General features: G+C 42.2%; 1 protein-coding gene across 7 annotated transcripts in view; it reads left to right on the top strand.

Annotated features, from left to right (window-relative positions):
- The window catches only part of BLVRA (biliverdin reductase A), a 31545-nt gene extending 17928 nt beyond the window's left edge, over window positions 1-13617 (top strand). For 4 of the 7 annotated variants that reach the window (XM_035893180.1, XM_035893179.1, XM_009637620.2 and 1 more), the window contains 6 exons: window positions 168-295; window positions 2033-2152; window positions 2784-2881; window positions 4261-4368; window positions 5113-5284; window positions 10988-13617. In XM_035893180.1, the coding sequence (XP_035749073.1) occupies window positions 177-295; window positions 2033-2152; window positions 2784-2881; window positions 4261-4368; window positions 5113-5284; window positions 10988-11261 (891 nt within the window). In that variant the 5' untranslated portion in view covers window positions 168-176 and the 3' untranslated portion in view covers window positions 11262-13617. Of the gene's footprint in view, window position 1; window positions 57-167; window positions 296-2032; window positions 2153-2783; window positions 2882-4260; window positions 4369-5112; window positions 5285-10987 lie in introns of those variants that run through there. The other 3 variants (XM_035893182.1, XM_035893183.1, XM_035893184.1) reach the window with 3 other exon arrangements.
- The last annotated feature ends 261 nt before the right edge of the window (window positions 13618-13878 follow it).

The following is a 13878-nucleotide window of genomic DNA, read 5'->3' as shown; positions in this document are numbered from 1 at the left end:
GTGGCATCACATCTCTGTTAGCTGGTTGCTGACATCTGAATAAGGTTTGGCTATATGTAAGCAGGGTTCAAGAGTATTTCATCCTCCCAACTCCCCTCCCAGCTGCTTCTCTCCCTGCTAGAAGAAAAAAAAGTTGCTTCTTTTTTCATTTTTTCCCCTTTTGTCAGATTAACAAAATGTTTGGGACCGTGGTGGTTGGAGTTGGAATTGCTGGCCTAGCACGGATCCGTGACTTGATGAATCCGATGCCTTCCAGCCCTTCTGAGCACCTGAAACTCCTTGGATTTGTATCCAGGTTAGAAATTTCGTCTTAGCATGTTTAATGTGGATATTCTAATGTTCCTTTCTTCTGGTGCACATGCCTTTCCACATGGAGGACTGTTATTTGAGGGGGCAGGGGATGAATATCCATAGTTTTATTTATATATATATATATGTATATTTTATAATTAAGGCTGTCTGAAAAGGGAAAGTTTATGCAAATATGACTGTCATTCTGAGCGGCAGCTAGGAAATGATCACAGAAAGCTTTGCAGGAGGGAACAAATAGGTTACCTTAGTGAGATACCTTGCAGAAGTGACTAAAGTAAAAGCTGAGAGGTGTTCTTGCTGCAGGATCTATGTGATACAAAGAAATGCAATTCTGTCTGACTGAAATTTCTGGTAGGTTTAGGGTGGAACAGACAATTACACTAATGAGCTAATGTCTGCATGAAATTTGTAAAATGCTTAAAAAAAGTTTTACAACATTTTTAAAATTATTTTTTACAAAACCATGTATTGTAAAGCTCCTAATGCTGCAACTTCATTCTAAAATTCTATTTTATTTTTTTAAACCAAATACCAAAACTGTAGATGTCTTTAAAGAAAATCTCATAATTTATTACTTACGGTAAGGTTGCCTCTTAGAGAGCAGCTTTATGGTTTTTCTCACTAGCTTGGAGCCATGGAAATTTGGCAGGACTGTGTTATGCATATACCTCCTTCTGAGCACTCCTGCTAGACTGTCTGCCCCATAACAGCAGAGCATAAAGGTTTTAAATAGTTAGGTGGTACATGTATGGATCTCAGACTGTGAATGTATTTTTCCAGCTATATTTAAATCATGCAGTCAGGGTTGTTTGAGACTGAAAGGACCTATTAGGTCATCCAGTTTATCTCCCTGCCAAATACACTCTTGGTTCCTTGATGCCTTTGCTAGTGCTATGGCTAGCCTTGAAGAACACTGAAGATAAGGTTTCCACTCCTTCTGCTGAGAAATGGTGCTGTCAAAATGCATGGATCACAGATGGCTTGCTTGGGTGTGTTGCCCTGCTCTTTGCATTCCAATCCCATACAAGCACTGCCTGTGTTTGCTTTCAAGTCCTGCTTGTGGCCTACCCTCGCGCTGTCTGTCACCTATCCTGACACTGTCAAGGTGTCTGCTCCAGTCTTTACCAATGCAAAGGGCTTTGCAGGGGGGAGATGTGTGTTTCATTTTCAGGTGGAGATGTGCTCAGGGTGGTGGGCAAGAGAGCCTTCCCTGTAGCACTGAAACGGCATGTGTGTTGCAAGGTATGAGCCATCATAGCCAAGCATCTGCTTTGTCCCTCTCCTGCTTGTCTGTATTTGTTGTAGTTGCGTGTGGCCCTGCCAACTCAAGTGCTTTTGCCCATGTTTTTCAAGCATGGTGTGAAGTTCTCCCATAGGAGCACTGTCCTCTTTCAAGTCACTCTTTTAAAATGACTCCTTCATAATGATGCTTATTAAAAACCAAAACAAAACACTAAAACCAAAAAGCGTTTTACACTTCAATAGCAGGTCTGTACTGATATCACCACCTATACACTGACCCATCTGTTTTCTTTTTTGTGCACTCCACTTCTGTCTGAAAGTGCTCGTGCCTTTCCTGGATTACAAGCTGCCTTTGTTCTACCCTGGTTGAACTCAGTGAGACAGTGGTCTGTGGGAGCAATTGCTAAGTGCTGCTGCACAACATGCAGTTGGGAAGAATGGACTGTGATGGTTATGCTCTGGTTGTATTCATATGCAGGAGAAGTTTTGGCAATATTAACGAGGCCAAGCAGATTAGCCTGGAAGATGCTCTAAAAAGCAAAGAGATCCACGCAGCCTTCATCAGCACAGAGAACAGAAGCCATGAAGAAACCATCAGGTATTTTGGGGTGGTTTTTTTCCTTTTTTCCAATCCTTTCTCCTGTAATTTAGAAGCATAGAGAAGCTGTATAAAGCTGTTACAGAGGAGGATGTGGACACTGGAGGAGAGACTGCCAGACTAGAAGCCTGAAGTGAATGATAGCGAGTTCCCTGGAGCACCCAATAAGCCCTAGAAGAGAGTAGGATTTAAGATGCATTCATTTCCCAAATATTTCCAACTGCATACCTCTAGGCTTGTATTTGAAGGATGGACAGCGTAAAACAGGGTTCAAAGCCTTTCCCCACAGAATATTTAGAGGAAGGGCACTCCAGTGCCCCACTCCAGCCATTGAAGTGTCTGGAAGTTAGAGATTGCAGTGCTCAGCACTGTGGCATTTTAGTGGCTTCCTGTAGGTGAGTGAGGGAATTCTGTGGAAAAAGGAGAATTAAAACTCAGCTCTCCTGGTGTTTAAACGTGTAATGTAGCCACTGCACCATCCTTGCTGGGAAATTTACCATTTATTTCTGTTACTCCATGTTGTGCGTTTCTCCATACGGGGCTGTCTGTGGGAATGAGAAGCAGCTTGCACAGTGGAGAGAGATGATTACAATGATATACTTTTAAAAGACTGATCTTGTATCCCTTTCAGGATGTTTTTAGAAGCTGGGAAACATGTCCTTGTTGAGTACCCCATGGCTTTGTCTGCTAAGGCGGCCCGTGAGCTCTGGGAGATGGCTGAACAGAAGGGTAATGGCATTTGTTCTCAAGGGTGTAAACTGTATTACCTGTTTAGTAGCACAAAAGGCATCAAATTCAAAGGCAGGGCTCCAGCCTTCTATTAATCTGACATACAAAGGAGCATGCCTGTCTCAGAGATGTGTCAATCTAGGGCTTAAGACATGTGCTAATGGGGAAATAAACAAATGTCAAGGCTAAGAGTAAGGTATGTTTGCCCTCACAAAAGCACTGGTCTCTGCTTGTGACACTAAGAATGCAAGTAGAGAAGAAAACTTCTCCTGCAGTGGTAGTAAAGCACTTAATGAGTGTAGCCATTGGACTTGTGCACTTCCTGTTCTTTCTTTCCCTGAAAATAAAACTGGAAACAGCTCTCCTAGCTTGTAGCGTTTGTGATGTGCTGGTCACACACAGCCACTAATGCTATCGCAGGCCGGCAAGGCATCCCTGTCTGAAAGACAGCTTGTCTCTAAGCAAAATCTCTTTATTTCTGGAAAGCATGTGGTCTCATCCTGTGGTGCCGAGGGGCAGAAGCTGGCAGTTCAATTGAGGCCAGTGGGGATGCATGGGGCTGCAAGGAACAAAACAGTGCTGGACAGCAGCAGAGTGCAAACCCTTGGGACAAGCTGCACTATTTATACCACTGCTTCTTAAAAATTTCCTTTGTGACTTTTGTCCTAAAACACCGGAGGTATACGGTTTCTGCTTTGCTGTTTCCCTGTACCAACACCACTTACTGCCTTGTTGCTCGCCAGATGGCTTCCCATTGAGCAGAATTTATGCCTCTTCTCTTAAAGCAGCAGCAGTTACTGTCAGCAGCCTAAACTGACTCTCCTGGAAACCTTCCAGAAAAACACACATTGAGTGAGGGCCACATTCAATGTCTGTTGGATAGCCTCTATTCCAAAGTAGCCCAATTAAGTGCAATGGAGGGACGTACTCTTTAACATATTGTTACAATCTGGGTCTGAGTACTCTTATTTTTTTCCCTTCCTTTTTCCTTCCCATGACCCTGGGAGGAAAAATGCAGAATGAGGAAATGTGAGGGGAAAGAGGCCAAGAATTAATCTTTTACTTTGAAGGCTCATGTTTCAGCCTTAGTTGGGTATTGGGTTTCATTACAGAGTTTCTGTTAAACATAGTGGCTACTGTTCCTGTAGTCTCTATATTTGTTGTCTCCTGAAAATCCTTAACCCAGATTGATGCTTCAGTGCAGGATTTGTGCTTGGTTTTCTTCCTGACATCATTTTGCCAGCTATGTGTGAGAACATTTCTAAGTGAGTTCCTGCTGGTGAAACATTTACTGCTTAGATGTGCCTGATTCACACAGAAAGCTCTTATTTAATCTGTCCTGATTTTTGGTGTGAGGGTTTTTTCTTTCTTAATGGCAGATAAAGTACTCCATGTGGAGCACATAGAGCTTCTGACTGAAGAGTACAAGCAGCTGAAAAAAGAAGTGGCTGGAAAAGACTTGGTGAAGGGAACACTGCATTTCACAGGTCAGTAGCTGTGAGGAAACCAAAGTCCATCTGGATTTGTCTGCCCGCTCCACAAGGATGTCAGTCCTTCCAGGCTTCATTCAGTCCATTTAGAAGAGAGTCTGTCTATAAACTGACTAGAGACACAGGTATCAGTTCTGGATATTTCCATGAAATTGCAGAACTGTTCACAAAGCACGTTTGCCTTAACAGTTGTCTTCTACAGGCTGTTGCTTTGCTAATCTCTTTCTGCTATCTGGTGAAGTATGCAAGCCTGTGCTTTGTTGTATGGAGGAGAGAGCACTTATTCATCCCTTCTGTACTTTGGTGATAGTGACCAATTTCTCATTCATACTGGTCTCAGAGGATGATGAGCTCTGACGAAGCATCCCAATTTCTTGTGGGGACCTTTAGTCTTCCATACTGGCGTTTGGCCCCAGAAGAGCTGGAAGAGATTTTTGAGCCATTGTTTTCTCCTTATTTTATTCCCTTGTTGAATCCACATACACCCTCCTGTCCTCAACACGTCCTGAAGGGCTTGTTGTATATGTACTTTGTGCAGCCTTCTCTGTCATAGTTCACCAACTGATCCATTTCAAGGTTGACCATGTTTGTTGCCTTTCCTACTCAGTCCATCCATCCACTCACGGTCTTTCTACACCCTGGTCTCTAAGCCTGCAACACTGCAGTTTCTTCAGCCTTTCCTATGCAGACGATGTTATTGTCTTTCCCATTTATCAAGACTTTCTGTTGCTGTTGCACTAGGTAGCGTCCTTGATGAAAACAAAACGGGATTCCCAGCTTTCAGTGGAATTGCCCGACTGACTTGGCTGGTTGACCTCTTTGGAGACCTCACTGTTACCTCCGCCACCAGAGAAAAGCAGAAGGATAAGAATTACTCCAGAATGACTGTTCACTTTCAGACAGCAAACAATAAGTGAGTAATGGCCGTGGCAGCAGGTGAGCCAGGCTCCTCAGGTATCGTCTGCAGGAGTTCTGCATCCTCTCTTCCTCTTCTGGAACCAGAATGGGTGGATGCCAGCATGAAAGTATACAAGAGAAACAGATCTGAAAATGCTTCCTATAGTAATCACAGTAAAAAGAGCCACCACCAAACAATGTGTACTGAAGAGCACAAGGAGGTTTAAAAGCTCTTTTCTGATGTCTGAATGTAGGAATGGGCCCATAATGCATTTTACTGTGCCTAAGACAGAGACCCTTCTCTTGCACTCTGAAAAATTGTTCAGAGGCAGGGATATTTTTTGTTTAGCATCAGGCATTCTAGCTGTGCATTGAAAGCTAGCATTTCTTTAAAGGTTGAAAATATGACTATTTGACAAGGTAATGCACTAGTTATAATACCTAGCTTATAGCACTATGATGTTTGTGTTAATATGTAGTACTAGTTGGACATTAAGAGAAAACTACGTATTTCAAGCAGAAGTATAATAAACTACTGAAAGGCCAACATGCGAAGTTTGATCTTGACTAATGCCTAATCTGCAGTCCTTGAAGTTTCATAGATTTTTTTTTTTTTTTTTTTTTTCCCCTGAGTGGGACAACAGTCTGTTTCCCATTTCTTGTCTTTTTGCTTTTGTTGCATGAATGTGTCAGGCTGAGTGAGAATCCAGCAGCCAGGATTACTTGTCATTTTTTCCAATCATTGCACTATAACTTTCTTGCAGAAAACTCTTTTGATGATGCTTTTTATAATAATGAGTTTGATCTCCCTTTTATTACATATCAAAGCTATTTTTAGTGGCCTTGCTACAAAATGATATATTTTTCAATGTTATATGACCATGAAGCAAATCATCGGTGTTTCATACTGTGGATTGAGAACTCAAATTGGTCCAAAGTCTCGTGGTGTATTTTGCTGGTTGGTTTGATCATTCTGGGCCATCCATGCAGAGGTCATGTCATTTCAGATAGGTTGAAGTTACTTATGATGACAGTTTACTGCATGCTATAGATTCAACTTGGGAATTGTCTGACAGGAAAAGATACAGAGCAGTTACCTGAGCTCTATATGTTTCCTAAGAGGTAGGAATGGTAATGGAAGAATGTTGTTCCTTTCCCTTCGCTTCTATTTTCCTGTTTTTCCATGTAGCATGCTCTGCCTTTGAGACAGATGACCACCTCATAGGCATGTGACAAGAGGCAGATGAGAAGAGTAGGGAGAGCAGGAGAAAATAAGACCCCATGGGAAAATATTTTTGCCTAACTTTGTTCGTAATAAATTACCCTCTTTTGTTGCACATACACTGCTAGAACACTTAAAAAAAACCCCAACAACAATGAAAAAGAAAAAAAACACCAAACATGAATTCTACTTCCTTAAGAATTTTAGGTAAGTGGTTAGTTAAAAAAGTAATAACCTGAAGGACTAGCTATGTGGGGAGTGAATAATCAGGGCTCATTTGAACTGTTGGTTTCACCATGGGTCTAGTTAAGCATTTTGTCAGTCAGTCCTACAAAGCCTGCTGCAGTTTATTGTGGGATTAGCATCTTGTCTTAGCAATCTTCCTCTCTCTTTAAATAAGACATCATTTCCAATTCCTTTTAAAATGCAGTTGCAAGAGGACAGAATTCTGTATACAAAGCTCTGTTTACTCTCTTAGCCATTTGCCAGTAACACGAGTAGCTGTAAAGATCTATACAGAGTGAGATTTTGAACTAATTCCAGCAGGTGGAACTAGTGGGTGCCTTAAAACGTTTCACTGGCTGTCCTGTTTCCTAGGTAGTCCTTGGTGCTATGTATGATATTTGCTAGATACTGAACCATTCCTGGATTTCTGTTTGTTTTTTTTCCCGCTCTACACTGCTAACAGATACCTGCTTTTCTTAGCCCACTGCTAACTATTTGTATGAGCCAGTAAGAAGTGTTTTGTCACCATGAGCTCTTTAATGACCTCGGGGACAGTCAGCTTTATGCCTCTGGAATAATTTACGCCAACTGGAAAGTTACATAGCGTTCCTGTATTCTGTTCAGTGGCGGGGGGAATTTTTCTTCTTCCCGACGTCAGTGGAGTTACAGCGGTATAGAATTTGGCTCACTCTCCATCAAGTGAAGTTATGGCCCAGCAGCAATGGTGTTACGGCTCTATTTTGCTGAAGGATGGGAAAGGTCTGCACCTTTTCTGAGAGCTATCCCATCCTTTCTTTAAAAGACATGAATGCACTAACCTTGAGAAATCAGGTTAATTCAGACTATTTTTTTCTGCCTTGGAAAATACAGCAGGTGCAGAATGCAGGAGCCTGTGTTCTGCTTGTTAAGCAGGGATTTGTGCAAAGGCTATAGTCTGTCTCTGCTGCACAGCCCATACTGGCTGCTCGTCTGTCTCTGGGTGGATTTTGGAGGTGTGTGTTAATGCCTGGTGCCTAGCTATCTGAGAGATGACCTCTGCCTTTGTTGTGTTTCCACGACAGTTGAGCTGACAGCCTCTCTGTGATAAAACATTGAGCAACCCAGGAAAAGCCAAACCTCTACTGACAGCACAGTTGGTTTGGGACTGCAGTCCCTGTCCCAGGATTACAGAGCTTGGATTCAGTAAACGTCAAAAATGGATTTTTAGTGCAAGCTGGAGAGAGAATGATTTGGGCAATGTCTCTTGATGCTAGCTAGGGGTAGGGTCTCACTGTCTCATTCCTATCTGAGGTAAGGTAGCCCCTTCTTGATTGCATGGCAAATAAAAAAAAATTGGCATTTTCAAAGTGGGAAAAGGAAGAAATTGAAGACATTTTCTGAACACATATTCTGACAATAAACATTTGAAATTATGTTTTTATTGAGATCTAAGTTTACGAAGTCTAATAAAATAGCTTCAGATCGAACATCCATAAAAAAAATCATGTGATACATGCTTTCTGCAGAAGTTGCTGCATAAAATATTAAGCTGAGTGGACCCAGAATTCTTTCATGTATGAAAACAGCTTAATTCTTCTGCAGGTACAAAGAGTGTTTGCTTCATTTTGGTTTATTGAGCTAGCACAGTCCAGCTAGTGCCACTCGTTATTTGAGAAACAGGGAATCAGAAAAGCAGAAAGTCTCTTCCAATCTCTGAATAAAATGTAGCTAGGAGAGCTTTACCAGGCTGAAATCTGGAAAGACAGAATGGCCATAGAAAGTCAGGGTGGTTTCTCCACTGCAGATAGTGCCTGCTTTGTAAAAAGTCAGCATGATAGTTGTTTGTAGGTGTTTAACTAAACTTTTTCTTCAACTGTCCAACATATTTAATGTGGCTTTATTCTGCTACCAAAAATGCTGGATTTGTTGCTTCTAAGCAATATTACTAACACTTCTAAATAACTAACTACATCCATAGCCAGATAATACTTTGATATCAATCTTTGATGAAAATGGGTAAATCATCTGTTTAAAAAAAACAGCAGCCCTTCAGTTTTCTGACATAAAATACAAACCTGTTTCTTAAGCTACAAAATTGCTTAAATAATGTGCAGTGTTGCGGCATACATATCTTTATAGCAAAAAAAGGGACTAATTCTAGTGTAGAAGTTGTTGTTAATTAAAAATTAATATGTTTTGGTTACCAATCAAGTAGAATCAACCTCCCTTTGGGAAAACAACCAAAGATCCAATCATAGAAGAAGATAAATCTATTGGTAAACCCAACATTTCCCCCTTCACTGATCTAAATCATTAATTTTAATCATTTTAATTTAATGCCAGCTCAGCATGATTGTGCTTCTGGTTCAGTGGCTTCTCTAAGCTAGAGCAGAAGGAGGCATCTGCTTGAGCCTGACCATTGGTGTGCATCTGCTCTAGATCACCTCAGGGAGGTGACCCTGTGTTGACACTGTCTGGTTTCGATCACATCGTGGACTCTCTGCTGTTACGTGGTAGAGAACTTTGCCTATGCTTGCCCAGTGGTTTCTCCATACCTGCCTACCTGAACTAAAGCAGCTTTGAATAACAGCGGCCTGAACTCTCTGTGGCTGTTTGCTAACATAAAACTGGCTCTGTTGACTCAGAGCAAAACCTGGCTTGCTCAGTGGCCTGTCTCTGACTGAGGTCAACAGCCAGCACCTCAGGGAAGGGGGATGAGAACACAGAAAACAGCGGGTGATATGGCCCTCAAGCACCCTTGTGGCCTGCAGTGACATGTAGCCTCGGGACTGCCTGAAACGCATGGCGTCTTTGCATTTATTAGTCCTCTGAGGACTTTTTCATTGCATTCCTGGAGGCTGTGATTAGGTCCTCTTTTTTTTTTTTTCCTCCAGTTGTTTTATTCTGTTCAGTCAGGTTCATCTGGCCATACTTGAATTTGTAGAGCAGGTATGTGTGTCAGTACAGGTGAGCAGAGAATAATTGATACAATGATATGAATGTAGAAGCTGGATCCTAAAGCATAAAAGATGAGAGGTGCAGAATCATTAAGCCGAGTGCTCTGCAGAATGTGTTCAGGGTAGACTGACAAGGACTTGCTTTCCAGATCTAATGATGTTGAAGATTTAATGGGCAGTACTCAGAGACAGAATTTATTCTTCATGCTATTGATGCCCTCATAATTTGTGAGTGGCAGACTAAAGTGGGCCATAAAGGAGCGTGGAAGGGCCATCAATAATGAAGTAAGAAAAATAATGTGCATCCTGTAAACACAGGCAGTAGTGAGTGCTGATGAATGAGCTGCAGAAAGGTAATGACATGGTTCAGGCAGTTGACAAAAGAGCAGGAAGGGAGGATTGTGGCTGTGGCTGGTGTGGAGGACCGTTCCTCAAAGCCTCTGCAAGCATTTGCAGCATTGGGACCAGGAGTCTGCTAAGACATCTGAAGTGGTGCAGCACATCTATAGCTTCTCTTTCCTCTGCCAGACTGGAAAGCTGGGGAGGGGAGTGCGAGGACCTGTGAGCTATGGCATTCAGTAGCCAACGCCACCACTTCTTGGCCTGGAGACTGGCTATCACATCGGCATAAGGCAGGACTTTGCTCTGATTAAGAAAGACCTGACAGAGTCTTATGTAGCTGAAGCGGGCAAAATTGACATCTTCTGATGTAATTTCTAGGATCAAGTCAGTGCTCCCAGTGAAGAGAAAGAAACGTATTTGAAACATTCGGTGGGTATGGATGCTAGTGTCTCTGTGAGTGAACGTGCTGTCTGTCCAGCTCATCCTAAAGGGGTGGTGTTCAGCTTGCACAGTAGTACCTGGGTCATCATTATGTACCCGAATGACATAAATTTATTCTTGCTGGAGGAATGACTAGACATTGAGGGCCTCGTGAGTTTAGCTGTGATTGAATCATGCACAAAATATTTGGATGTTTAACTGCACTATTCTTCCAAGTCCACAAATAGATGAAACTTCCCTGTGAGGTGGCTAGACATTGCTGGCTTCACTTTGTGCATAGAGAAAACAAAGCTGGAGAGAGCTTAGATGGTGTGCTGAGAGTCATGGCATGAAGCAGTGGCAGAGTTAAGACTATTAACTGGTGTTCAACTCCGTAACCACAAGGCATGTTGGTCAGAACATGTTACTGGAATACACACTGTCTGAAACTTAAAAATACTGCATTTATCAGGGCATTTTTTGTAAATGCTGAGGGGAAAAATGCATAAATAGAACTGTTGATTCCATTTCTTCATAAATAGTTGTCTTTTTTTTTTCTGCTCCTCCCCACTAGACCTCTGACTTGGATTGAAGAAAGGGGACCAGGGATGAGACGTGAAAAGAAAATCAACTTCTGTTTCACAAGTGGTTGCCTGGAAAACTTCCCTCAAGCCCCAAGGTCTGCTGTGGGCCTTTTCATGCAGGATCAGAACCTCTTTGCCAAAAAACTGCTGGGCCAGGTATCGAAGGAGGAGCTGGCTGCCGAGAAATGGCGAATTTTGCGGTGTCTTGACCTTGCCGAGGTGATCCAACAGCACTGTGAACAGACGGAGAAAATCTGTTCCTGAGACTGCTCTTAGGGAAGGAAAAACACAGCAGACGGGAAAGCTGTAGGTCTAGAGATCACTGTTGCCATCAAGCAGTTGCTATTTCTGTTTCATTATCATATTTTTGACTAATTGTGATTCCTAGGCTCTCTGGGTGGGCTGGAGAGCCTGGGCTATACCCTGTGCCTTCTGGTTTATGCCAGAGCAAAGCAACATTACCCTGCTCCAATGCATTGCTGTCCTTCCAGGCGGATAGGAACCTAGCAGCAACAAGCTTTCCTGTGATTCAGTTGGAAATGTCCCTGAGGACTGCAAATACTAGATATGATTATCCCTCCTGAGATTTTTTTTTTTTTCCTTCTAGAGAAGTCTGAACATGAGATGTCTCATTTAGTAGTATTCATGTAGTATTACCTAGAAATGTATTAGCTAGAATGAAGTTCCACCTATTTACTTGATCTGCAGAACCACAGTCTTGACCTTTTCTTCCAGGTAATCTGAATTGTTCGGTGTGTTTGCTCTAATTAGTTGTGCAGGTTTGGGTTTTTTGCTGGGCTTTTTTGGTGGTGTTTTTTTTTCACATTGGAAATAGTCTGCCTTCATATAGAATCTATATTGGTATCAAAACAGAACAGAAGAAATACCTTGTCTCTTGATAGATGCCATGCTGAGTTCACTCATTTAATTTCTCTGGTGCCCTGTGCAAACATAGAGATCTTTTTCCTGCAGAGATTAGAAGAGTACATTAAATTAACTCAATGCCTGCCTGCTTTCTACTGAACCTAAATATTTTTCTTTTTGTACTGGAAGCAGCATATTATTGTCCTTCATTTGTGTTCTGTATCTAATTCAGCATGTGAATGTATCACTGCTAAAAAGAATATACATCCTGCCTTTAAGAAAAAAATAACTGATGTGCTCCTGGAAACTGAAATTAATTAGAAATGGTGATAAAATTAATACAGAACTGTAGAAAATGGAGCAATTTGCAAATATAGCCATGCAGTTATGGCATTATGACCCCTGTGGGGAGGGGTCTTTAGCATTTTACAGTAGTCCCAGGGTCATGTATGAAGACATTATCACTTCCCTAAAGCAGCATTTTAGTTTTAGGAGAAGCCTAAACAGTGCACAAAACTATTAACAATTCCTCTATTTGCCTTTTACTTTCTAATTGCAGCATCTGTTGGTGCTACATTAATATAGCAGTAAACTTCAGTCTATGCAGTTGTTCTTTCAAACACAGATCCATTATTTTCCATGTTATCACTTGGGTGATTTTTTTAATAAGGGAGTTGTGAATGTATACATAATTACAGCCAGTCAATATTGATGGAAAAAATGTCTTCCTCTGGGTAAATCATGTTCATTCAGAAGTTGGATACAGTTCAGTTAGTTGGAAACGGGGAAGGAAAGACTGGGTTTTTTTCCCAAATCAGTCAGATTTTAGGAGCAACTGGAGCTTGATACATGAATGAATTCTGCATGTGAAATTTGCTTAAATCTGTTCTGTTAAAATCAGTGAAAGCCCTTCTATTTATTTCAATGGATTGAAATCCATGTGGGTTGGCAGCTGATTTATGCAGGCAGGTCATGCCACTTGTCCACACAAATGGACACTTTACTGAGCATTCACAGGGACTTCTTTACTGATGTGATGGACGTTGCCTGGGAAGATCTGATGCTGTATGAGGGAGGAAAAAGTGGGTTTGTGGCAAAATGCAAAAAGTCCATCTGGAATCAGAATTAAATTAGAATCTGCTATGTATGACAGGACACAAGAGGTCCTGTTTCTTGACAAACTCCTCAGCTGCGAATGTGAGGGGAATACCACTTGTTTACATGCTAATTGACAACAGGTAGCTGGGGAGGGAGGGCAAAGGAAAGGGAGACTTATGCTCCCTGTCTATAGGCATCAAAATTAGCCACCACCTCTCCCTGGGCGCGCTCTGCAGTTACTGGTGAGAGCAGTATTCCTCTAAGAAATGGGGAATAAATTCATACGAGCTCTGTAGAGCAGCAGTATAACATTGTGCAGTGAATCACCCTCTGGGGAAGCTTGTTTCTATAGAGAGCGCCTGGGGAAATTAGCTGGTTAATTTGAGCTGGGGAAGGCAGATGCCTAGAGCTGGATATCCTGTGCTCTCCTCCATCCCCCTCCCAATCCTCCCAGCTCACCTCCTTGCCTGCTGCTGCCTGCCCTGCTCCTGGGAGCCTGCAGCATTCAAATGGCTTTTTCAGCCATTTTTCAGCCCTGTGAATTTGCTGAGGTACCACAATGGTTTGTACATGAGAGCTGCTGGATGTCAAGCTTCAAACGTATGTATTGTTTAACCAGATGTCAAACTCGCCAATAAAATATTGGAGCTCTTAATCATTCCTTTAGTTCCCAGTGTCCTTCATTAGCAGTTCCCATTGCCTGTGCTGAAAGTGGCTCTGTCCCAACTGCTTCTTTTCCCCTCTTCCCCTCCTCGAGCCCTGTGAAGTCCTGCCAGCGACTGCAGGCTGTGATCCTATCCTAAAGCCCTCAGCTGTCTCCCTCTCCTGTTTCAAAGTTTTGAATGCAAGCGTGGTGGGGTTTGTGACCTTATCTCAACTTGTGAGCCCTCCCACGAAATTCCTGCCCTTCCGGTCCTGT

This window comes from Egretta garzetta, unplaced genomic scaffold, assembly GCF_000687185.1.
Source record: "Egretta garzetta isolate BGI_Z169 unplaced genomic scaffold, ASM68718v1 scaffold244, whole genome shotgun sequence".
Taxonomy (NCBI): domain Eukaryota; kingdom Metazoa; phylum Chordata; class Aves; order Pelecaniformes; family Ardeidae; genus Egretta; species Egretta garzetta.
The sequence above is the reverse complement of the archived record's forward strand: the minus strand, read 5'-3'. Positions and strand labels throughout refer to the sequence as shown.